Source organism: Camelus dromedarius, chromosome 7 (genome assembly GCF_036321535.1).
Source record: "Camelus dromedarius isolate mCamDro1 chromosome 7, mCamDro1.pat, whole genome shotgun sequence".
Lineage (NCBI taxonomy): Eukaryota > Metazoa > Chordata > Mammalia > Artiodactyla > Camelidae > Camelus > Camelus dromedarius.
In genome coordinates this window covers 32,818,766-32,844,310 of record NC_087442.1, presented here as the reverse complement: position 1 = coordinate 32,844,310, position 25,545 = coordinate 32,818,766, and the positions used below count along the sequence as shown (strand labels likewise).

At 35.6% G+C, this 25,545-nt stretch overlaps 1 protein-coding gene across 2 annotated transcripts in view; it reads left to right on the top strand.

Annotated features, from left to right (window-relative positions):
* Window positions 1-21,739, top strand: part of IFRD1 (interferon related developmental regulator 1) — a 43,495-nt gene extending 21,756 nt beyond the window's left edge. For both annotated transcript variants that reach the window (XM_064487429.1, XM_010975556.3), the window contains 11 exons: window positions 4,166-4,270; window positions 4,414-4,498; window positions 5,198-5,322; window positions 6,974-7,131; window positions 9,579-9,629; window positions 9,712-9,890; window positions 9,978-10,086; window positions 15,710-15,844; window positions 18,518-18,646; window positions 19,099-19,194; window positions 20,975-21,739. In XM_064487429.1, coding sequence (XP_064343499.1) covers window positions 4,222-4,270; window positions 4,414-4,498; window positions 5,198-5,322; window positions 6,974-7,131; window positions 9,579-9,629; window positions 9,712-9,890; window positions 9,978-10,086; window positions 15,710-15,844; window positions 18,518-18,646; window positions 19,099-19,194; window positions 20,975-21,064 — 1,206 coding nt within the window. In that variant the 5' untranslated portion in view covers window positions 4,166-4,221 and the 3' untranslated portion in view covers window positions 21,065-21,739. The remainder of the gene's footprint in view (window positions 1-4,165; window positions 4,271-4,413; window positions 4,499-5,197; window positions 5,323-6,973; window positions 7,132-9,578; window positions 9,630-9,711; window positions 9,891-9,977; window positions 10,087-15,709; window positions 15,845-18,517; window positions 18,647-19,098; window positions 19,195-20,974) is intronic.
* Window positions 21,740-25,545: the final 3,806 nt, after the last annotated feature.

Below are 25,545 nucleotides of genomic sequence, written 5' to 3'. Positions count from 1 at the left end.
AAGCGGAAAGTCCTACGAGACACCGTACTAAAATCTAGTATTAAAGTATACTGGGCAAAAATCACCTTTTTTAGTAATTGCTTTGTTGAGATTTTGAAATTAAATATTGGCATATCCTCAAGTGTTATCACATGGGAACGCCATATGTACTTGTCAACACAATTGCCACTCTGACCTTCAGAATGATATTCCTTTGTTCTTTGGAAAATAAATAGGCCAATTTTCTTGTTAAAGACGGTTGGAAACTGTCATTTAAAAAGCTCTCCTATAGAATTTATAGCAGCGCGAAAACTTGTGATCGTGTATTAAACGTTTAATAATTGACAATAGGAATGAATGATTATAAATGCAGTTTTCCCCTTTTCTTTATATGGCTCTTTATTTTGATTGAATGCTCTCGGTGTTAATGAAATTCATTCTTTTTTTAAAAAATTGATTCTTGATCGTGATATAAAATACAGTTTGTTGTGCATCTCGTTGGTCTGTGTGAATTGAAAATACTTCTTTACCTGTCAGCTTCAGCTTTTCCTCATCCAAAGTAAACATTTAAATTCTGTCTAGAAGGTCCATATTAATTTTATTCTTCTTTAAGTTTACCTTTTTTTTGATGGAACAAATGATGGAGAAGGAGCAAGCTAAGGTCATTTTGAAAATGGTAATGATGTTACTAATGGCCTCCTTGAATCACAAACAAACCTTTATTTCCTTCTGAAGCTTCCTGTCCAGCCTCCTTCCTTCCTGGTACTAATAATATCTGGAGACGATGGGGGATTGCCTTTCAGAGTTTACCTGGAGGCTCATTTGTGACCTTTCATCAGCAGGAAGAGAATGCTTTAATTCGTTTATAAAACTATACATGCTTTGAATACCTTTGGAAGTTTACACTAGAACCTGTTAAGTGTGCTTATCTCTGGTCTTTGGGATTTGCGGATGAGATTTACCTTTTCAAAAGCTTAATTTGGTTTCTTGTGAATATTACTTGTTCAGTAAATAAATGAATAAATAACTGTTGAGTAGAAGAGATGGCAAACTGTCACAGACTTGTACTTACAAGCCACTCACCTTTCTGGTATTTTTAAAGGACATCTAGAAGAAATGGATTCAAATGAGATCTTCACAACTAAAAGATAACCAATTCTTTCACTTTTTTTCCATTTAAATTCTCTACTTTTTAAGTTAGTGGAAGAATCTAGGAAGCTAATAAAATTGACCTGTTATTCAAGAATGTATATTTGTCATAGCACTTAATTTGAAGAGAGCATTTTTAGGCAAGAATAAAGCCCTGTTGGTAAGTACGCCATCTATGAAATAAGAACTTTATGTGTCTAGAGTTCCACCTCATTAATGGTACTTAGGATCACAAGGTGGCTGAATGTGACCTAGATATCAAGGCACTCATACATGATTTTTTCCTGATTTCTTTTTTTTTAATCACTTTCCCTTGAGTCTTGGGAAATCATTGAACCTTAGAGAAGGGAGTTGAGTATGACCTTCATAGAAAACTCTTGACAGGTTAGAAATAGGCTGAATATGAAAAATAAAAAATGTAAATTGATTAGTGAATAAATGTTAGTAAAAGTTAAGCGGATGACTCAACTATTGCCATGACTTCAAATCATGAAAACAGATCCAGAAATAGAGTGTGATGTCATAGATCTTTGTTTATTTGTTTATTCTTGTCCTAAGCACTATGATTATGAAGTTAGGGGATCTTGGCTTCTTTGTTTATTCCTATGTTTTACTACTTTGATTGGCATACTTTATTCTTTTGGATAGCAAGTAAATATGAAGGGCATTTGTTTCCTGTGTTGATTTAAAATTCTGCTAAATGTCTTCTCTGTTTTGCTTTTTTTTAAAAAAGGAAGCCCCCATTAAAAAAAGAAACAGCAACAGGCTTAATTAAACTTAGATTTTTGAAAAATTTATCTTAAGATACAGTAAATGTCACAGATTTCTTGAACATAAAGGCCTCATAGTGATACCTTGTGTAGTCTGATTTTACAGGTAAGGAAACAGGCTCAGAGGTAAATGAGGTGACTCAGGGTCACTTTTGGGGCAGAATTCGGGACTTATTTTAATTTAGTGTGCCTAATTACACCCCCCCCCAAATAACTTTGCTCAGTGTAATTGATGATTATGTAATACTTTATTAGTGTGAAATTCCTACAAGACAAAAGACAAAAGTGACTAGGAATGACTATGAATATGGGTTTATTCCTTAGGTTAATGAAGTTGAAAGATTCTAGTTTTAAAAAAGGAGATTTTAATTTTTAATAACAACACTGATATTTTAAAACTATTGAATGTGTTAGAACCTTTCTTTTAAAGGTAATTTCTCTAACAAATTCTTATGCTCTATCAAATACCAAAACTTTTTTTTTTTAGTTCTTAAGATTTGGAGCTTTTTATTGACTGAAAATACTCACACAAACTTTAAAAGGGCACTGTCAGTCTTCCCAAGGGAGTGACAGGAATGTCAAACCTCATGACTAGGAACAAATGTCCATGTGCACACCCATTGTAGCAGGAAAGTCATCCAAATTAGTCACTGGTCACTACAGTCAGGTGGTTTTTTAAAATCACTTGAAAGTGGCATATGAAAAAAGTTAAATCGTAAACATTGTTGAGTTAAATAATTCAAAATATTCAAAGCAGAAAGAGTCCTGATTTTAAAGGTACTACGCCTACAGTCTTCATCAGCTTGACCATAGTTTTTAGTTGCAAAAATGAGGCAATTCTGTAAAGGCACTCAGTTTCGACTCTCTACCCACATAACCCTGTGAAGTCTGTAGTAGGGTGCTAGCCAAGAGCAGGGAGGGTGCTTGAGGACCATTTCATTGTCCTTCTTCAGTGATTTACATGCTTGTTCACATGACTTTTCAGCTCTCCTGTCTTCCATGACTCAGGACAAAAAATCTGTAGTTCATTGCACTGGATATCACCCAAATAGCCCATCAGAGCTCTTTATAATGTCTTATACATCTCTTTCAGCACTGTAGTTCTTTAGTGATCAATTGCTTCATCTAATTCCTGTCATTATTTTCTATACCATCCTGTATCCACTTGTCAACATCCCCACCCCAAACTTCTATTTTAAGCCTTTTTTCTCCTCTTAATTCGAGTTGTCTTTGAAACTACCATCCCTTAACTCCTTAAATTCCCCTTCACATAAGACATCTGTAACCTAAAAACTAACCTATTCATCAGCTAATGTTTACTAACCCCAGTCGTTGTCATTGGGAAGTATGTTTGTTGTATTCTTCTGATGATCTGTGGTATCATACTGGATCTATTTTCATTGTCTTCATGATTTGAAGTCATGGTTTACAAAGTAGTTTTTTTGTTTTCTTTATTTTAATTGAAATATAGTCAGTTTACAGTGTGTCAATTTCTGGTGTATAGCATAATATTTCAATCATACATATACATACATATATTCATCTTTATATTCTTTTTCATTATAGATTACTACATGATATTGAATATAGTTCCCTGTGCTATACAAAAGAAACTTGTATAATTAACCTAATTAATTGTATAACCTAATTAAACTTACAAGCTTTTGCATAGCAAAGGAAACCATAAGCTAAACAAAATGAGGAGTTGGATTCATCCCAGGGACACAAGGATGGTTCAACATGCGCAAATCAATCAATGTGAACACCACAACAACAAAAGAAAGGACAAAAGTCACCTGATCATTTCAATAGATGCAGAAAAAGCATTTGATAAAATTCAACATCCATTTATGATAAAAACTTAGCAAAGTGGGTATAGAGGGAACATATCTCAACATAATAAAAGCTATTTGTGACAAACCTACAACCAGCATAGTACTCAACGGTGAAAAGCTGAAAGCCTTCCCACTAGAAAGTAGTTTTTTTCATCTGTAATACCAGTTTTTGTGTCACCACAGTGCTGCATGTTAGATGATTGATGTATTTCTGAAGTTGATGTATATTGTAAATAGTTGGTGCTCTAATATTAGGTGAATTGACCTCTGTCAGGAATATCTGAGTTTGTTCTTTTGTGAAAAAATCATCGCTTAAGTAAGTTTGGTTTTTATTACTGGATTTCTCTTAAGTACAGTTTAAAATTCCCAAGTTAAGTATTTGCATATTTTGTAACAAAATCATTTACCTCCTCCTTCTGTTTTACCTACTAGGTGGCCAGCATCGAAATGTTCAACCTTTTAGTGATGAGGACGCATCGATTGAAACAATGAGCCATTGCAGTGGTTACAGCGATCCTTCCAGTTTTGCTGAAGATGGTATGAGTTTTCAGTTTAGATTTGCAATATTAGGTAAAAGGATCTTACAGAGGGAGGAGTTCTTGTAGCTAAGTATACTATTACTATTCTCTATCTGCTTTTTTTCTATTTAAATTACAGTGGTTGGTTTTTATTATTCTTAGGACCAGAAGTCCTTGATGAGGAAGGAACTCAAGAAGACTTAGAGTATAAGTTGAAGGGACTCATTGACCTGACCCTGGATAAGAGGTAGGCAATCCTGGAAACTCTTCCTTCTGCGTGATTCTGTCAGTTACCTTATATTTGAAACATGTGCAGTTCTTTCATTTAACATTGTGTTTCTAAACCTTAATTTGTTTACTTTGGATGTTTTAATGTTTCTTGTTCCTTTGGACTTTTAATGTAGATAGGAACATGCCACTAGAATTTAGATTAATTGACTCAGATTAGTCATTATTCTTGCTGAATAGCACATAACTATATTTGATCATTGAAATCGATTTGTTGAATTAAAAGTTAATCTTCAACTAGAAAGGACAACTAAACTTTCAAAGCTAAATTGTTTTCTTACTAACAGTAGCACTAGAACCAACTTAAAATAACTGAAATGCAAACAAGAACTCTAGACTTTTGTAATGTGAAAAGATAAATGTTTACTTAAATATGTAGTGTAGGCGATGTCTTATACATTGAAACTATAAAATACTATGTAGTCATTTCGAGTTGTGGTTATTAAACTAATAAAAATTCTATGATATGAAGCAGCTTAGAATCTTTTGTGTAATGAGTTGTAGATGAAAATTATTGAAAAACAGCACTAGGTGACAATTAGGTTAAAAATCTATAAATAGAAAAAATTGAGAGAGAGAAAAGCTGAGTTTTTAAAAGTCATTGACTGATGGTGCACACCACATGGGTCTTCTTTCTCTTACATTTTGTTTTAAATAGTGCGAAGACAAGGCAGGCAGCTCTTGAAGGTATTAAAAATGCACTGGCTTCAAAAATGCTTTATGAATTTATTCTGGAAAGAAGAATGACTTTAACTGATAGCATTGAACGCTGCCTGAAAAAAGGTAATGTCCTTATTTTTGAGTCACAGGCACAGTACCAAAAAGGAATCTGCTGCCTTGTTTGCAATCACATTTGTTAATAGCAGTAGAAAATTGGCTCACTCTTGTAACTTTATAATTGTCAGTGAATATAGCAGGCTTGTTAAAACTCCATATCAGACTTGTTAGAAGCTTTGTTTTTGTATGTGTAATAAACAGTTTGAAACCAGGAAGGACTGGGTTGGATTGTCATCTTTTACTGTATCAGAAGTGGCGACTGCCGTTCTCTTGTATGTAAGAAAGGCCTGAAAGCTTGTGCCAGATGTCAACAAAAAGTATTGTTAAAAAAGCCATCCTACTTCATTTTTCTAAAATTGAAAAAGTATCATAATTATCTAGCTCATTTTAAGACTTCAGTCATACTTGTCCATGACATGATTTTGCAATATCTATTGGAATATTTGAATTTTAGAACTTTGTAATAGAGATTCTGGAATTCATATTGTTATAACCATAGGACTTTTAAGAATCAAGAGAGACCTTAAAGATTAGGTCTAGTATTATCAGACTTTGCAGTTTTAGAAACCACCAAAATTAAAAAGATGTGGCATTGCCAGCTTAATTACTTTGTCAAATAAGAACATTATGAAAATAACTAGCTTCTACTATCATTATCCCTTTGTCAGCAAAATAATTCTAGCACTAAACCTGTAGGAAGCTCGTATGTTCCTTTAAATTGAATGAGCTTAGCTTTCTGTCCTTATTCGCATTTTGCCTCAGGTGAAAGCTCTGTCAGGAATAGGTGTTTGGAAACCTCTGTTCTAACTTACCTCTCATTGTACAAAGAGAAGGGCCTAGGAAACATGAGACTGATCTAAAGTTACATAACTTGTTACTGGTTTAGTTGATAGCAGAGCCACCTTTTTTGAGATAATACAATGACTTTGTTAAAGGTGTTTACATTGAAACGGTCTCTGATAAGGTAGTTGGACTTAAGTGACCTTTAACAATTTCATTCCAACCTGCATGCTTTATAAATTTTTAATTTATCAGGTAACAACTTAGGTTCAAAATTTGCTCAAACTCATGGGTATGTACAGTTCTTGGAAGAGTTAATTTACATTTACTTTTATATTAATGTATTTTCTATGGTTTTAAAGAAGCCCTTGTTTTTAATCCCTTATTTATTTAAAAAAAAAATATTGGTGGAGGAAAACCCTGAAAGTTGAATTTACCTCATGGACTGTGTACATCTGAAATGCTTGGGAGATGAATTCAAGGGCTACTTACTTTAGCACTATTTTATAAGTACATGAAGGATTTGAAAGATCAGGTCAGCTTGAAATGTATTATTTTGCTGAATTGTTACAGGACTCCCTTAAGATAGGTGTTAATCTTCATTTTACAGATGAGGAAATCTATTTTGAAATAAGAATAATTGGTTGAAGATAATTTGGCTAATAAGTGATGGATCTAGGATTTGCCTGAGGTTTGTTTCCAGAGTTTGAGCTCTTTAATCTCACTAAGGTTTATAGCTCATGTCAAAGCCTAGAGCATCTTATGGGTTTCATAAATGGTAGATGCTATTTTGAAATTGAACAAATTTGGGAAATTGCTGCCTTAATAAGTCTACTGAAAATAATTTGTCATAGTTGCGCTGTGGCTTCTTTTATAGGTAAAAGTGATGAGCAGCGTGCGGCTGCAGCTTTAGCGTCTGTTCTGTGTATTCAGTTGGGCCCTGGAATTGAAAGTGAAGAGGTTTTAAAAACTCTCGGACCAATCCTGAAGAAAATAATTTGTGATGGAACAGCTAGTATCCAGGCTAGGCAAACTGTAAGTATAGGATTTTTAAATTTACAGATCTGTCTGGGCACGTCACCCAGAGATTGTGATGAATAATCTAGGAAAGTGAGTTTTTTATTAACATTTTATTCTCATTTTTCTTTAATTTTAGTGAGCAGACTCAATATGACAATTGTTTTCTTAAATTTTCTGAGACTTGAGAGCATCCTAGGAAGAGCAAATTTCTGCATCTTTGAAATTGAAGATCTTATGCTGATATGAAATACAGTGCTATGTTGAGTTATTTAAGATGATCCAATTTTTATTGGAACTTAAAGAAGTGGTCTCAACAGTATTTTTTATATGGTTATTTTTCATTCTAAGAAATGTAATGAGGTTTTTTTTAAAAAAAATTTTTTTTTGCTGAGGTGACCTAAAAGTTCTTATGAAAAAGCTTAACGCTGTGTTTCCATCAGTAGATTTGGTAGATGTAGGAAACTCTGAAACTCTGACTTGTGAAATATTCATCTGGTTTTGGGGTTTGGAAGAGCTTCATTCTCTAATTGATATTTACTACTTACAACATTTGACTTAACATTGTGGGTTTTGGAGGGAGGTTGGTTGTTTTTGGTGTGCTAATAAGCAATTTAAGTGATCCCATGAACATTTTCTGTGAGGTGGTCTTAGAGGATTTGAATCTTAAAGGATTTTAAGACTGGAATCTTAATGGATCTTGAGAGTCTTAACAGATCTCAGGAATTTAATCTTAGGGGACTTGAATTTTAAGCTATTTTCCTAACAAGAGAACCAGTTAAAGTTGTGAACTTTTTAATACTAATAATTCAAATTATCTACCTCTTTAGTATTACAATATTAAGGTAAATAACATTAATCTTTGTATCAGATAAGCCCTGAAGTCTTACTGGCTTAATAAAAGTCTATTTCTTGTTCATATCACTGTGCGGTCAGGTCAGCAGGGTCCCTTGGCATCCCTCCAGCTCTGCCTTACCTCTAGGTCCTTTTCAAATGGCAGGTCTGGTAAGCCACATGGGGAGAGCTAGAAACAGAGGCACATCACTTCTGCTTCTGAGAGTTCCTTGGTTTACCACCTGTGTGGATGCTGGGAATAGTCTAGCTGTTTTTCCTGGAGGCAAAGGAATGGGAGTTTGGTGACTTCATAGGAATTTCTGTCCTCCAGTAGTTAGTAATCCTAAAATATTTAATTAATCTTTTGCTCTTTACCTTCCTGTCTTTCCTAGTGTCATGCAAGTTTTAAATCGTGCAGGACTATAGGGGTGTTTGAAATGTTTAACAGAAAACACTATTGATTAGATACTTGGAGCAATTGCTTAATTTTGGTTGCATGTGAGTTTGTTGTGGTCCTCTCAAGGCACTTTCTTCATACTTCTTTTGCTGTGAATTAAAAAAAAAACTTTTACCATGCTCCTGCATATTAGCAACTGGAATCTATTAAATGTAGAGGGTCATAATTTTTAATCTGCCGTTTCTCTTAGAGTAATCAAAGGGAGTGATGTGGCCTTGCTTCTGCTGCATACTTAGGAGAAGGGATTACAGATTGAAATTTTCCTTTACTAAGAATAATGCTTAGGCTACTTTTGAATTTTAACATTGTCCAGTTTTTACCAGGATGAAATAATGAAAATAAATTAGTGACACCAAGCGGATTAATACTACAGGTGTCCTCATAGTTCTGGAACAGAACTAGCTTCAACGTGGGCATGTGAATGGTGACTTTAAAGTCTTAGGCTTTAGTGGTACTGGCAACAACATGCTTAGTGATGACCTTTAGGGAAAAGGGAAATGAAGAATAATAAAGCCTTAACAAATTTCCAATTCTGTCCTTGTGTGATAAATTTGTTAGAGCAGTGTTTTGAGCATTGATGGCTCCGATCTATGTTGTAAGCAGATTGTATGGACCTATTCTGAGTCTTGTTAGGTGAGCTTTACCTTGGTGATGGTGGAGTGTACTCACTTGCTTTGCCCCCCCCCTTTTTTTAACCCCCTAAGAAAGCAATTATAGGATTCCCAATCTCTTTTCAACATATTCCAAAACAAGTAAAAATCTGAGTTAAAGAGCTCCTTCTTTCAGTGGGAAGTTTGAGGATAGTTATTTGAATTTTTTAAGCTTTGTGTTGTAAAGGTTTTTAATAGAGAGAGTAGGTTTCTTTATCTCAGATGTCCAAACATCATCTTTGTCTTTGACTTGGCGGTGAAGTTTGAAATGCTTCTTTAGATTAATGAAGGAAGATCTGAGGGAAATGGGGTAACTTTCCTAAAGTTTAGTAGCAGATCTTGGACTAAAACCTGCTTCCCTTAACTCTTGATCCTACATTCATTCTCTCTTTTTATACTATGCTTGAGACCTAACATAGTGACGTAGTTGAGAAATTTTTCACATTGAATTATAAAGGCAGGAAGATGTAGATTAATAAGAAAATGACAAACATTAATGTCTGTTTTCTTTTTGCCTTTTTCAGTGTGCAACTTGCTTTGGTGTTTGCTGTTTTATTGCCACAGATGATATTACTGTAAGTAGACAGCTTTTGACTCCAGTTATTTGCACATTTCTCATTTAAGATGGTAATCTTTTTTCATATTCGTGTGCACTAGGAGCTATATTCAACTCTGCAGTGTTTGGAAAACATCTTCACGAAGTCGTATCTCAAGGAGAAAGACGCTAATGTAATTTGCAGCACTCCTAACACAGTGCTTCATATCAGCTCTCTCCTCGCTTGGACATTGTTACTGACCATATGCCCAATCAATGAAGTGAAGAAAAAGCTTGAGATGTATATATTTTAATTTCATACTTTATAAAAACAACATTTAATGACATAATTGGTTGTGTTCATATAGTAATGACTGATTTTTTTTAGGCATTTCCATAAACTTCCAAGCCTCCTCTCTTCTGATGATGTAAACATGAGAATAGCTGCTGGTGAATCTTTGGCGCTTCTGTTTGAACTGGCCAGAGGAATAGAGAGTGTAAGTCCTGATGGGTAATGGAAAAACCTTGTGCCACAAGAATCATCACTCTGTCATTACCTTCACAGCTATAAATTGGGTGATGACTTTGGAGCATGGCCCGCTTGAGAACCTGCTTTTTGGCAGTGGTAATATAATACTTTTAAGAGCATAAACCAGTAGAGGTTGGTAGAGCAATATTTGAGTGTAGTTCATTACACTTAATTGTTGCTGTCTGTAGACCTGAAGTTTAGGTACACTCATTATGGAGAGAGCTTTTATTATTTTTTTCAATTGAAGTATAGTTAGTTTACAATGTTGTGTCAGGAGAGAATTTTCTAGTATAATCTTTGTAGATCTGCTTGGATTTGTCAGACAGGACACAATAAGAAAATTCTGTCTTGGATGCTTTATAATAAATGTCAGACAGATGGTTGAAATAGTAAGTCAGCATAGGTTTGGGATCAGAGGAGTTTAGTTACTATTGTTTAACTTTTCTAAGCCAAAGATGGAAGTAAACATGGCCCTTTAGCCTGGGATGTGTGCTTTGCAGTTCTCCACCATTGTCCACTCAGGATTGTTTTTTACCACAGTTCGGCTTTCAGAGGTATTTGAGTTTGTGATGGGTGGTCCACTGTCTGGGTAGTATGCCAGGTTTAGCACTGAAAGGTCCTGTGTTCTAGGAAACCCTTCATCTTAGGCTGTAAGGGACGATTGGTCACCTTGGGTTGTGACCTCTGTTGTGAACCTTGGGTTACTTACTAGCTGCTGTTTAATTTAAAGAGAAAGACTGTATTTCCAGAAGACTTTTTCAGCAATTCAAGAAGTTATTTAACAGTGGCTAATTCTAAGTAAGGTGAATACGTGTTCTGGGTTGCCTGGTTATTCACATTCCATTCTAAGCCTTGTTTAAAGAAACGTTTAGGGTCTTAAAATTTTTTTCTGGAAGGTATCTTTCCCTAGTGCTGCCTCCCCTCCCCCACCTTGAAAGATAGCAGGTACAAATTAAAAGTAAGTTATTAATGCTGTCAGTAGATAATGAATCTCCTTATGTGAGAAATTGGACTCAAGTTATCAGTCAATTTAATTTTATTGAGCTAGTTAATGGCTCCTTAACCTCAAGGCACAGAAGCTAGATATCCCAGTTTTTGATCTTGTATTCCTCTACTAAAATAGTAATTTCTTTTCTTTTTCCTTTGAAATGCAGTTTAAATTATACATGCTGAATTTATTTAAGTTTGCATAAATGTAAATATTTTACCACCTACATTTCTTATGTTCTCTGGCTTAATCAGTCATATGTGATATTCAGGAGAACGCATCCAAACGTGTTTAATTTGACCTAAGTCCTTGTCAAAGACAAAGTGAACTGGGTTATAAAACAGAACCTAGTGTTTTGTTTGCCATTTTTGTTAAGTCAGTAAGCTTTTTAAAAGGAGTGAATATATGGTGGTGGTTGGGGATGGTTATAGAGTGTTGAGAAATTTAATTAAACCAGGTGTTGATGAATATATAGGTTGATGTAAATTAATTCCTTGCCCATGTGAAGCATTGAATTATTCAGAGCCTCTTGCTAACATAATATTTTGTGATACTATTAACCTGGAAATCTAGCAGTGTAATGACATAAGCCTGGGAGACTTAGGAAAAAACTTCCAAAGAGCTGGCTGCTAGGTTGGGTGCTAAAGAACGAGCTGGTTATTAATAATAGCTATTTGTTAAAGCCGATATGAAGATTAGTCATCATTTGCTGGTGAGCGCCCCCTTAGTTTACGGTGGGTTACTGCCTGCCATGTAACCAAGCAGGGGAGTGTACTCCGTAGCCACCTGCCTACGTTTAGATTTTCTCTTCCACTTAGGAGTTGCTTGATGTCAGGCAACTTCACTACGCTTCAGTATCCTTATCTTTATTTATTTTTTAAATTTATTTTTATTTTTATTTATTTCTATATTGAAGTACAGTCAGTTACAATGTGTCCATTTCTGGTGTATAGCACAGTGGTCCCTGTCATGCATATACATACAGATATTCATTTTCATACTCTTTTTCATTAAAGGTTACTACAAGATATTGAACATTGTTCCCTGTGCTATACAGCAGAAACTTCTTTTAATCTATTTTTATATATAGTTGTATCCTTATCTTTAAAATGGAGAAAATAATAGTCACTAGCTCAAAGGGTTGTTGGGAGCACATGCGCACAGTCTAAGTGGGAGCTATTCTGTACTGTTGGCTGAATTGTGTATTTCCTCCGCCTTGCTAGTAGGCTAGTAGTGGCCTTTTAGGAGCTCTCTAGGGTAACAAGCTAAGACAGACTAGTAGATGGAATTATAGGTCTATGGGCCACGTGATATGCCGATTCAGGAAAATATGCCAAAATATAGTAGAATCAGACCTTCCTCAGTTTGCCCTCTCCCACCTCCCACCTAACCCGACAGGGACAGTGCTACAGGACAGAGACACAGCAGGAAAGAAGAAAAGAAAATCCAAAGACTAACAGCACGGTCCTTGGTCCTAAATCATAAATGACTTAGATTTTATATTTCTAGAGAGGGCAACTCCACGTGCCTCTCATTTATTTCTTGCCGTTGTTTGTAGGATAACTGACCCATTAAAAGTGTTTCCGTACCTTGACAGAGACAATCTGCCTCAGTTAGCAGGGAATGAAAAGAACAGACGTCTTTGTAGCTGAGCAGAGTCAGATAAAACCATTCTAGAAATAATAGTCAGCACTTTGCAGTGAACTGGGGAGGGTTCAAAATCTGTTTCAATGTTAGGCTTTCCTATGATTATTTCTTGACACCCAGGATAGCCATCCAAGACTTAGCTTATTTCATTTTGTTTACAGTCAGTGCTCCAATGACTTGTATATTGGGGGGATGATTTTTGTGACCTTAAGTATCTTACCCTGTGTTTAAACTCTTCCAGAAGTTTTCTGTGGTCTCATTTCATCCTCATTCCATTCAGCTTTTGAAGCCATTTAACTTCTTATAGCTGTTATTTTGTATGAAATAATTATCTTAGCTGACCTGTTTGTCACATTTATATTGTTAGGCTGAAACAAGCTATATCATAAGAGATCTTTAGCATAATGGATGTTTATGTACTATGTTTCATATATTTTAAAAATACATAAATATATTTTACTTAGTCCTTGCAATAAACCTATGAGACCTGGGTGGTATTAACTATCCCGTTTTATGTAAGAGGAACCTGAGGCACAAATTGCTAATGTAATTATGTCCAAGGTTATATATATCTAAATAATAGATGTTTATGATTCAAACCTAGATATTCTGACTGCAAAACCTATGTTTTGTATGACAGTAAACTTCCTCATGTAGGTGTAATTGCTACACTGATTTTTTTTTAAAGTCCAATTCCGTATAAATTCTTCTAAGTCTAGAATATTGATATAATAGTTTATGCTTCATAATTTATTGGGCGAATTTATATTTACCATCTTATTTAATCCTTAAAACTGTCGTGTGGGAGAGTGGATACTTTCATTTTACAAGTGACAAAAAAGTTTCATAATTTTTAAAACTTGGTGTAGTGACTAGTAGATTTGAGAATTCTGATCCAGGACTTTTGACCCTTTCATGTGGTAATGACTACGTAGTTTTTTTTTCATTGTTGAGAAGAGTTAAGATATTTATTTGTACCTCTAAGAGTCCATTTTTCATTTGTCCCTGAGTGTACAGTTTTACTGCACAGTTATCCGAAAGTCCAGTAAATTGGCTTTTGGATTCTATTGAACTATTTTTGTCATATTTTCTGTTTTCTTTTTAACGTACAAGCACTTAATGGAGACATTTCCCTATAGTATTTAATATTTATTTTCATAAGTACTATACTGAACTCAGTGATTCAGACTCTCTAAACTAGATCAAGTTTTATTGATTGCTAAGATCATTTACTGTGGGGTGTCTCAACTTCAGCACTCTTACTACATTGGGCTGGGTAATTTTTGTTGGAGGTGGGGTGCTGTCTTGTACATTTTAAGATGTTTAGCAGCGTTGAGCTCTCTTTGGCAGCACATATACTAAGATGTTTAGCAGAGTCCCTGGCTTCCACCTAGTAGATGCCATGAGTACCTCCTGGCAGATAGTGACAACCAAAAATGTCTCCAGATATAGTCAGAGGTCCTCTGGGAGGTAAGATTGTTGAGAATTACTGGCAGTGGTTCTCAGTGCTTAGAACAAATTAAGATAATGCACATCATCTTGTTAATTTTAGTTATATTCTTCTATATATGTTTTTAAAACTTCCATAACTTTTTTTTTGGAGAATAACAGAGAAGAGTAAGTAGTCAGTGAAATGAATAGGAAGCTGCCAGTCCCTGAAATGTACTTGTTTCTACTAGTAAAATGATTTCCCATTTTATTATGATGGAATCACATTTATTGGAATTTAAATGTAGAGATCAACATAACGCTGGACTGTTTTAATACCTCATCAGCTTTGGTAATTGCTTTTCTAGATGAAAATCTTATTAACTGGTATTATCTCCAGCTAACTCAGACATAGGAAGTTGAATTACAGCATTTGAAGAGAACATTTGTTAGAAAGTTAAAAATGTACAATCTCTAAAATATTGACAGTAAGCAAATATGTACTTATGTACCTAAAAGAATATTTGTGTTAATTTCAAGCTTATTTTCCATGACTGTAATAAACCTTTTCATTTTTAGGCATTAAAAGAAATTACATTTATACTTTTTGAGACTGAACAATTACATATACAATGTGAAGAATGCCCACAATAAGAGCTGCTTGTTTTAACAGAACAAGTTAAATGATTATTATCACCAATGCAAAAATTGTTTAATAGGCATTAATAATCAGAACTGGAGATAGCTCACCATCTTGCTTCTATAAGTGTCTGCACTAGTTTTGGTCAGCTAAATAACTTTGAATCATCTTTTAGTTTTTAATGTGGTTGTAAAATGTAATTAGAGAGTAAAAACACCCAAAATAAAGAGACTTCTTAGAAGTATAGCCACTTAAACTATATCAAGGAAGCCCACAGTCAAGGTCATAGCAAATAGTAATACATTTTGTGGCTTCCCTCCAAAAGTGATTAAATACCTTCCTTTCTTGAATAATTTAATCACTTGAGTTGTGTACCTGATATAAATATCTGGTTGCTTATTCTAAATATGGCCAGTCAATTAGAAATTAGGTGCTTTAGAAAGCATTACTGAAAGCTTGCCCTTTCTGGAATAAGAATTTTTAGCATTTGGGGAATATGTGCTTTGGGGGCTGGGGAACTGGAGGACAGATAGAAGCTGTAATGCTTTGTGTCTATCTGACTGTCACTGAACTTTGAAATCCCAGTACTGTCTTGAATATGGTGGGAGCACTGTAAGCACTTGTTGATGCATCTGGATATACTTGGAAGGGGAATGTTCATCATTTGGGGTGTATCATCTTGTAGGCAGCACTTCTGGATTAAATTTTTGCATGATAATATGTATTTATATGTGCGTCTGTGCCAAGATCTCTAAATAGCTCAAAGATTTGTATTGCTCTGTGCAGCTCTGCTGAATATTTTCCAAAGTGGATTGTTCTTTGTTAGCTCTAGAAGAGATTGGGGCGAAAAAACAGCAAGTGAAAGTAAATTGTTTTTTTCCTGACCAGGACTTTTTTTATGAAGACATGGAGTCTTTGACTCAGATGCTTAGGGCTTTGGCTACAGATGGAAATAAGCACCGGGCCAAAGTGGACAAGAGGAAGCAGCGGTCGGTGTTCAGAGACATCCTGAGGGCGGTGGAGGTAGGCCTTTTAATGCTGGACTAGCTATTCATTTTGAAACTAGATTGTTTCAGGCCAAACTTGACAAATGGGTAATTCTGCTGATTGAACTTCACTTTTGACCAAAATCATTTCCTCATTTTTAAGACTGAGCAGGCTTTTAACAACAAAAATGAAGACTTTTTTAACAAAGGAAAATTCAATTCTGATGTTACAAAGGTACTCTTTCTTTAGGTTGAAAACTTTAAAAAAGATTTATAGTGATAGAAATATATTTCATCTTGGTGTACTTGCCATCATCAAAGCAGTGCTGCTTAATAGCACATACATACTCAGTGTAGTGTTTTTTTATAAACAGTCAATTATTGCCTACCCCTCAGTACTTTAAAGCAAAGACCTTGTGATCTCCCTGGGAAGACTAGGTGCTGAAAACTGAAATTACAAAACCTGCCGTTTTAACAGGGTCACTGAAAAATCATTATCTGATGCTTGAATCCCTTCTATAGTTCCCTAACCTTCTTTGGTCCACTTGGCAAATAAATTGATTTAGAAATCTTCAAGGGTTAGAATGCATGGTTAAAATGAACTGTAGGATAAGGGCAGTATTACTGTGGAGCATACCAAAATCTTTAACAATTTGTGTGTGTGTGTGTGTGTGTCTAGGTAAAAATATTTCTTGGATGTAAAGGATAAATTTCTCAGGTTAATGCTGTCTTATAGGGCGGTGCTTTTAAGAATATTGCCACAGAGTCATTTACTCTGATGTGTGTATGAAATTTTAGAATGGGTATTAAAAAAAATAGAGATGCTAAGGCCCCACTCAGATCCAGTTTTGTAGTGTTTCAGTGATTCTCATATGTAGCCTGCTTAAGAACTACTTTCTTCATTTTAATTTACATTAAAAAAAATAATAAAACCTAGGATATAAATTAATATAGAGGTCCTCTTGGATCTAAATTTTTGGTCAGTGTTGACTCTAATTGTCTTACGTTAATATTTTATATTTTCTTTGGATGTTACCATCTAAAAACAAACAAAAAAAACCCTAACTTGAGCAGACAGACATGCATACTAAGCACTGATCTTATTGGTCTTATAAATAGTATGGCAGTATCCCCAAATTAAGGAAGCCATTTTCTTAAGTATAAACTACTCCTACATTTGCACACTATAGCCTCCAAAAGGTAAAATGTTGACATGTCCTAGATTTCCTGGATTAGACCCGATTTCAGATTTTCTGTCTTAATGCATCCTCTCTGCATAATAGACTTTAAGAGTCAGTGGGACCCAGCAGATGCCGTTGACAAGCCCCTCAGCCCGGGCCAGCCACAGCCCACACCACTGATTCTGCTGAGAAAGATAAGAGTGACTCCCAGTGTGCACCGGCCTTAATGGGCCACTGGTCTCCTCACCCCAACCGCTCCGCCAGGCACTGCAAAAAATGAAAGCCCTCTGCCTCGCCATCCTGTCCTCTAGTGATCTCCCTCCAGGCCTCACCCCGCCTCCCCTCTTCATCTCAGGATTTCTGTTCCTTCTCTGCCCTGAGACATGTCTTCAGTGTTTTCTGAAATATGGAAGACTGAAGTCATAGAATCTTACTGTTCTTTTTGAGCTGTTGTAACAGACCGGGCACTGTATGTGCTTCACAGACATGTCATCTTACACCTCTAGTAAATCTCTGCTTATAGGTATAGGTATCCCTGTTTTAGAGGCAAGGGAACAGGGCCACAGAGGTTCAGTTACTTGCCAGAGTCACAAGCCAGGGAGTGGACCATCCCTGGAGTTACATCTGGAGTTACATCTGGATTTCACCGTCTTTCCTACTACGTCAGACTGTGTGCTGAGAGAGAAGGGGGCTAGGCAGATGTGGGGAAGGCCATTGGAGTGGTCTTGCCCCTTTAAGTTCTGTCACTTTCTTTCTATGGTCCCTGTGGAGATCACCCATTCCCTTCTTGGTTACTCTTCTATATTCATCGTTTGTCAAAGAAAGAAAAGAGAAGCTTTTTTTTTTTTTTTTTTTTTTTTGTCTCAAGTTGTCACCATTCTGAATGACTTCTCTGTCTGGAAAACCCTATCCTGTATTTGTTCCAGTGACCTTTATTTTCATTTCGCTTGGGCCCGCTTCCATGGTTATACTTCAGAAATTATCTTCCAGCAAACTTGTTTCATCTCTGAAATCTTAAACTCAAATGTTACCTCTCATTTTCCTAATAAGACTCCTCTTAGGCCCTGGGAGCCCTCTAGTTACTCATCCTCCTTTGTGGCTGGCCTCTTAACCCCATTTATCTTCACTTCCTTTTGTATATTTCTGCTTCCCCCAATTCCACCACTGGCTTGTGGGGGCATCTTGTCTTTCTGACTTGTCCTGCAGCCTTCTCCCCCACCTCTGCCAATCCTAGACCAGTGTAGATATCTGACTTCACCCCCTGCCTTGGTTTGTTGAGTGCTCTTGACGTTTAAAAACATTTACAACAATGTAGTTTTGTCATTAATATTTATCCATACTTAGTTGTGCCTTCAAGTCTACCACTACTAGAGAAATTCTGCACCCTTATGTGTAGGATAGTACTGCCACTTTCTAGTCTCTTCATATCTCAGGGATGGAGGTGTTGGTTTACACCATATTGTTCATTTCAGCATGTGTTATTTTAGATCATTTTAGTTCCTCAGAGTTTTTGTTGTTGTGTTGGCCAGGAACGGGATTTTCCAACAGAAACTGTTAAATTTGGTCCTGAACGCATGTATATTGATTGCTGGGTCAAAAAACATACTTATGACACCTTTAAGGAGGTTCTTGGATCAGGGATGCAGTACCACTTGCAGGTGAGTAGGTGACATCCTTTCTGTATGTTTGCTTTTAAATTAGGGAGCAGTTTTGAATGTACCTCATTTAATTGGTTTTTGAAGTTAGTTTTACTATAAAGCTTTACTTTATATATTTTCAGCATGATATACAAAATAGTAAATTTAATTTTGAAAGTTAAATTGAGTAAATATGAAACTATTCTTTTTGTTTTTGTATTGTGTAAGTCTGTGAAGCATTTATATGGTTGTTGGAACCCCACTGATAATCTTTGTATGAAAGCAAATAGTTTGACATAGCTTTCTTGAATTCAGGGCATTGGAAAACAATTTGGTCTTATGAGAAACAGAAAATAAATGACTTCAGTTCATATTTATAAGCTCCATGTAACTCCTGTTAATCACATTTCACTTTAATGAAAAAAGAGCTGATATTTAATACTTAGCCTCATTACCTTTTTCTTCCATTTAAGTCAAATGAATTCCTTCGCAATGTTTTCGAACTTGGACCCCCGGTGATGGTTGATGCTGCAACGCTTAAAACGATGAAGATTTCTCGTTTTGAAAGGGTAGGTTTTGTTTTTGTTTTCAGTAGAACTAAATGTACCAGAGAAAAGTGGAGCCAAAGGTTTGATTCTGCCAAGCTGTTGTCTGTGGAGTTTTGTTTCTTGGTGATGTTGCAGATCCAGAATAGCTGTACTTAAAAGTATAGAAACTTGACTGCGTTTAGAGTACGGAGGGTTATGATGAAAAATTTTTATGTATAATCCTATTAACATAGAAGTTATTTTCATTTTTTGTTTCCTTTTATTCTATGAAGTTTATATATTTAAGAATAAATATTTACACAGTGCTTCTTTCATACCAGGTAACTGTGAGCCCTCTTAGTAAGTACCAGATTCATTTTACAAATGAGGAAGCAAATGAGCTCAGAGAATTTCTAACATTAAATAGTGATTATTTTCATTGAACATTTCAAAAATTCTTAATTATATTTTTATTTTTTTTCTGAGGTAGAATTCACATAGCATAAAATAAGCTTTTTTAAAAATGTACAATTCAGTGGCATTTAGTACACTTACAGTGTTGCACAACCATCACCACTATCTAGTTTCCAAACATTTTTATCACCTTAAAAGGAAACTTATGTCCATTAAGTATTAACTCTCCATTCCTCTCCCCTCCCCTCCCTCCCCCCAGCTGCTGGCAGTCACTAATGTGCATTCTGTGTGGATTTTTCCTCCTCTGGATATTTCACATACATAGAATCATGTAACGTGACCTTTTGTGACTGACTGTTTCCACTTAGTATAATGTTGCCAAGGTTTGTCTATGTTGTAATGTGTGTCAGTACTTCGTTCCTTTTAGTGGCTGAGTAATACTCCACCGTATGCATACACCATGTTTATCTGTTCATAAGTTGGTGGATTTTTGGCTTGTTTCCACATTTTGGCCCTTATAAATAGTGCTGCTATTAAAACATGTGTACAACTTTTTGTTAGAGCACCTGTTTTCGATTCTTTTAGGTACATACCTAGGAATGGAGTTGCTCAGTCTCATGTGGTAATTCTGTGTTTAAGTTTTTAAGGGTCCTCTAAACTGTTTTCTACAGCGACCGCACCATTTTACATTCCTACCAGCAGTATAAGAGTTCAGATTTTGACATCTTTAACAACACTTTTTTATTTTTTGTTTTAAATTATAGCCATCCTAGTGGGTGTGAATTGCTCAATTATATTTTTTGTAGGATCTTTATATTTAATAATCATTTTATGGCCATATAATTGATTGTTGGATATTTTAAAACTGGTTTTAATAAACATTAATATTTTTACATACATTTCACTTGTGAATTTTTTTTTGGAAGAAATCGTCGCATGGGACTACAGCGCTGAATTAGGATTTTTTGATATGTATTGCCATATTACCTTTCAAAGTTAGTCATTTGACAGCATTGCGTTTTATAATTTTAAAATTTTGAATGAAATCTTGTCATTTTTTTCTTGTTATTTTAATTAAACAACAAAGTTGAGTATTTTGTTCACATTAATTCATGGTTTGTCTTTTCCTTGATTGGATTAAATGATGCACTTTTAAAAACTTTTTGCTGCAGTTTTCTTGTTTTTTATGTACTTAATTATTTTTTCTTAATACAGAATAGCCATGAACTATTATGTGTTAATTTTCCCCCTCATTCTTTGTGTGTGTCTTACAAACATTTAAAATATTTACAGGGTCAAATTAGTTAATTTCCTTCCTTTGTGTTTTTTTTTATTTACCTTTTTTTTTAACTATAAGAATATCTTAAGCCTTAATGGCTCACATATATTTTTCTTTTCTTCATTTCAGCATTTATATAATTCTGCAGCCTTCAAAGCTCGAACGAAAGCTCGAAGTAAATGTCGAGATAAGAGAGCAGATGTTGGAGAATTCTTCTAGATTTTTAGCATTTGAAGACCACTTTCTGTTCCTTTTTTTTTTTTTTTTTTTGTAATTTCTAATGTATTTAAACTCTAGAGTTAGTTTTTATCATGGGTCAACAGATAGCTTTTGTAGAGGGGGTTATATTATAATTTAATGTATAGTATTGCAAATGGCAAGTTCTGATTATTGAATATTCTCTGTAAATATAATCAGTAAACATGAATAAAATGTTTGTAATGTTTGGTTATTCTCTATTTATGAAGAGGGCAAAAATACAGTATTTCACTTGATTTCATGATGAGAAAAACTATTAGCCAAGATTGAATTTCTTATGCTGTGGTTGTCGGAAATATTGATTATGATGATACAGATACATGAGGTGTTTCACTTAAGATCTTTGACAAATGAGTTTCGGATACAATTTTGAGAGCTAGTTCTCCTGAATAGCTGCTATTATTTTCAATTTTAAATGGAACCTAATCATTTTGTCACTGGGATCAACGAAGGGAATTATACCATGAGACCTTACAGCTGCACTTAAAGGCTATTCAGAGCATCTGTTGTTCGTGATGAATTGGTATACGCCAGAAGGTTGCTAACCTTGACCTCTGAGGGCAGAAACACTAATTTCATCTGCTGTGGAAGACCTTGTGCTCTTTATTTTGAAATAAAGATCTTTTCACATGAAAAGTGTTTCTTTTCTCATAGAAGAAACATTATTTATGGGTTGAAGGTACAGAGTTCAAAATGACCAAGCTGGGTAGGGAAGGAGTGGAAACAACTTACTTTGTATATTTGGAAACATGAAAATAAATGAAAAAAATGTAACTATATCATTGGCATTCCAATGACATTTTTAAGACTATTGCTTCTTGGTTGTTGCCCCTATGAGGTGAATTTTGTACTTTATGAGAAGTTGTAAACATTTTGACAATGCATTAGGATTTCGTTATTAAACTTTATATGGAAATTACATTGCACAAGCAATAGCTGCAGTCTAGAATTCATAGATTTATTTATTTACATGAGTGCAGAAAACAGTGATAAGAGTGGTGGAGAAGCATGTAGATAAGGACCAAAATCAAGAGAGGGTTTTTTTTCTAAACTAGCTTTCCTCTCCCACATCTTCAACACCTGAAGGTCTGATGTGCCCCCTTCGTCAAAAATCGCTGGCCAGCCTGTGGAGTCTCTCCTGCTGCTGGGAGTGTGAGCCCCATCCCTCAGACACAGCACAGTGGAAAACAGACTTGGAAATCTCGAACTTGGAATTGCGTGTTGTCACCTCTTTATATTCCAAGTAGGTTAGAACCATGAAGAAGAGATTGCAAGTAGAGGGCTTTTTTTTTCTCTAATTTTTCAGTTTTAGATATGAGTATTTAAAAATAGTAAATGAATTTTTATGAAAGAGATGTATATACATAGTTTAACAGTACTTTAAGGCTTATAAGGAAGTTAGCTCCCTGCTCCATCCTTCCCAATCTCTCAGGAGGCATTTCATTTCAACCTTTAGTTTTTCCCTAGCACCTTGGTTTCAGGTTTCGAAGTAATATGCTTATTCAGCTACTTCTTAGTTTATTATTTTTTGACATCTGATGACTTCCTATTCAATAGGTGAAGATTTCTGCCTTTTTTCTTTTCTGTTTTCCTCCCAATTTTTTTTTGTTGTTGTTGTTGTTGTTGTTAATGCAAACAATGATGCTGATTTGTAGTGACCATATTTCTTTTCATTCCTGAACTGGATAGTTTACTGTGCTTACGTTTCCATTCTCACAGGACATCTTGTCTTGGTTTTACAGACGCATCACTAATTCTTCCAAAATAGTCCCAAATACATTTGGAAGATGCTGCTTTAGTCTATTTTCCACATGGTCAAAGCACAACAGGATACCTGTTTCTGGTTTTAGTCTAGACTAATTTCTCTCTCATATGAGTATACAGCTGTTTCCTGAGACTTTATCATTCTGGGATTTGTTTTCCTTCCTTAGGGTGGATTCCACATTTCCTAGACCCCTGTCTTTGTTATTAGATTACTTTCCTGTTAAAGAAAGGAACACTTCCTTCAGTAACTTCTGGGAATGGGTGTGTGCGAGGTCAGCTATTTTGAGACATTACATGTCTGAAAAGTAGTTTGGCTTGGGATATAAAATCCTAGGTAGAAAACCAAATTCAGAATTTTGAAGGCATTGTTCTTTTGTCTTCTAATTAAAGTGTTATTTAATTTCTGATTTTTTTGTTTGTTTGTTTTGTCTTTTGAATCTCTTTGTCTCTGCTGTTCTAAAAGGGCAGGATACTATGCTTTGGTAGACTAGCAATCTGGCAAGTATTAAGTGTTTGACCCCCTTGGTCACACATTTTCTGGAACTCCATGAGATAAAACAAAGCTGCTGGATTGAGCATCTGGCCTTCTTTCTTTCTTACTAATTTCTTTCTCTTTCTGGGAGATTGCTGTAACATGATTTTCCAATCTGACTATTCTATTGTATTTTTGGCTAACATGAAATTACCTACCTGTATTTAGCTTCATACTTCACTGTTGCCTCCAGTCCTGAGCCTGCCTGAGTTCTGCGGGGCTGGTCACCGCTCTCGTCAGTGATGGTCCCCTGGAGGTCTGCTCAGGTGGGGACAAACCACTCTCCATATTCAATACATTTGTTGAAATTTTGCTCAGCATTGTTTCTTCCAATTTTTATTCTTGTGGTTTGTAATTTCTTATTCTGCCTTTTTTCCTGGGATTTTAGGAGGAAAAAAGAAATGTGAGTATTTGTATATTAAATTTATAGATGGGTGACTTTTTCTTCATGAAACTGATGGATAGTTGCTAGACAGGATTACTGGGGATTCAGTGTGTAAGAATGCTTGAGCTTTCTTCAAAGTAGTAAAATGGCGTATGGTAGATCAATTCATTTCCTTGATTCTTGGTTAACCTTGCTGGTTTAAAGGAATTTGAAATGGTCCCTGCCTAGTAAGTTTTATTGTGAGGTTCCAGCATTAATTTTGAACCAGTCGGCTTCTGTGACTCAAGTCTTTGATGGCATTTGCTTAGTTTCCTGGGAAGGAGATACAATATTTGAAAGAAAAAGCAAGAAACACTTGACAGTTTCCCCAGATTGAACAGTTTATGTGAGAATAGAGTACCTGTTTTCTTCTTGTGACCCAAAACTCTTCTTGATGTGGACTTTTCAGGTACATAATAGATAAAATGAGGTAGATTACCTTGCTCTGCTTTTAAGTATTCTCCAGAACTAACAGTCAAGCCATAAAAAGTCTCATCCTCCTCACTGTAAAATATAGTTGAATTCAGACTTTGGTGTGAGGAATTGTTTAGTCTCCACTTCCCTCATCCCTGAAGGGGTGGGCATTAATACTTCGTGGGGTTGTAAGGTTATAGGAGAGAGAAAAACACGTAGTAAATGTTCCAAATGAAGCTCTTATTTCTTCAAAGAATAGATGGGTTGAAACAGCTCACATAGTTGGGAGATTAAAACTGAACATGATAAAATAAGAGCTAACAAACATTTTCATTTTTCAAGAGATTTGGGATAGCTTTTAAGGTATTAAGGGCTTCTGAGAAAATAGTTACTACTTACATTGTCTTCCTTCAGGAACTGGCCCTCAGGTATAGATGAATCTTTCCCCCAAAGTAGAGTGAGGTCCATACTGAATACAGATGTAAAAGGAATTTTGCAGAGCATTTTCTAATTGAAGTGCAGTGTGTTTCAAGGATGAATAATGTCTATCTAGTCATGGCAATGGAAGGTAGGATTACAGAGGGTCACGGATCAGTTTACCACTTAACCCTTAGTGTCCTGCTGGGCTGTCAGGCCTGTGGTCTGGGATGGGGGCTTGCGGGATTGTCTCCTCACTGTAGCTTCTTTTGTGTACACCAGAGGGCAGACACTCCTTGGCATGTGTGTGCGGGAACTATATCAGAGGCTTGAGATTCCCGAGAAGGGAGGATGCATAAAAATTCACAGAATAAAGCCTTTGAAAAGGAAAGAAAGTTGAGATAAGGTGCTTCCATCACTAACAGTGGGGCCACTGTGTCTGTAGCTGTAAAGTCTCCCATATGCGGTCTGCTTTTGTAGCTACTGGAAGCCCTAGGAGTCCTCTGATCTGCCCTCATCCTGGTTAGACTGTCACATCCTTATTCTGTTCCTGTTTCTTATAGTCCTCTGGTCTGGAGTCCTGTGCAAGTGAGTTTAGTGCGGCAGCTTCAGCCTGGAACCCGACATTTACACGGGAGCGCCGTATGGCAGAAGACGGGAACTGTCAGCTCACACAGTCACATCAGCCAAATAAGGACATAAATCTCAGTCCAATAAGAACCTCATCAGTTACCAAATGAATCAAGGCATGGTGGTTTTCTTCTTTTTAAAGCATAGTTTTACGAATATATTAACTAAAAACCTTAGGCATTATGAAAAAAGTCAATATTTGGAATCTTACACTGCTTGGCTAAATTAACACTAAATATAGATCAACAGTTTCATGCTGGG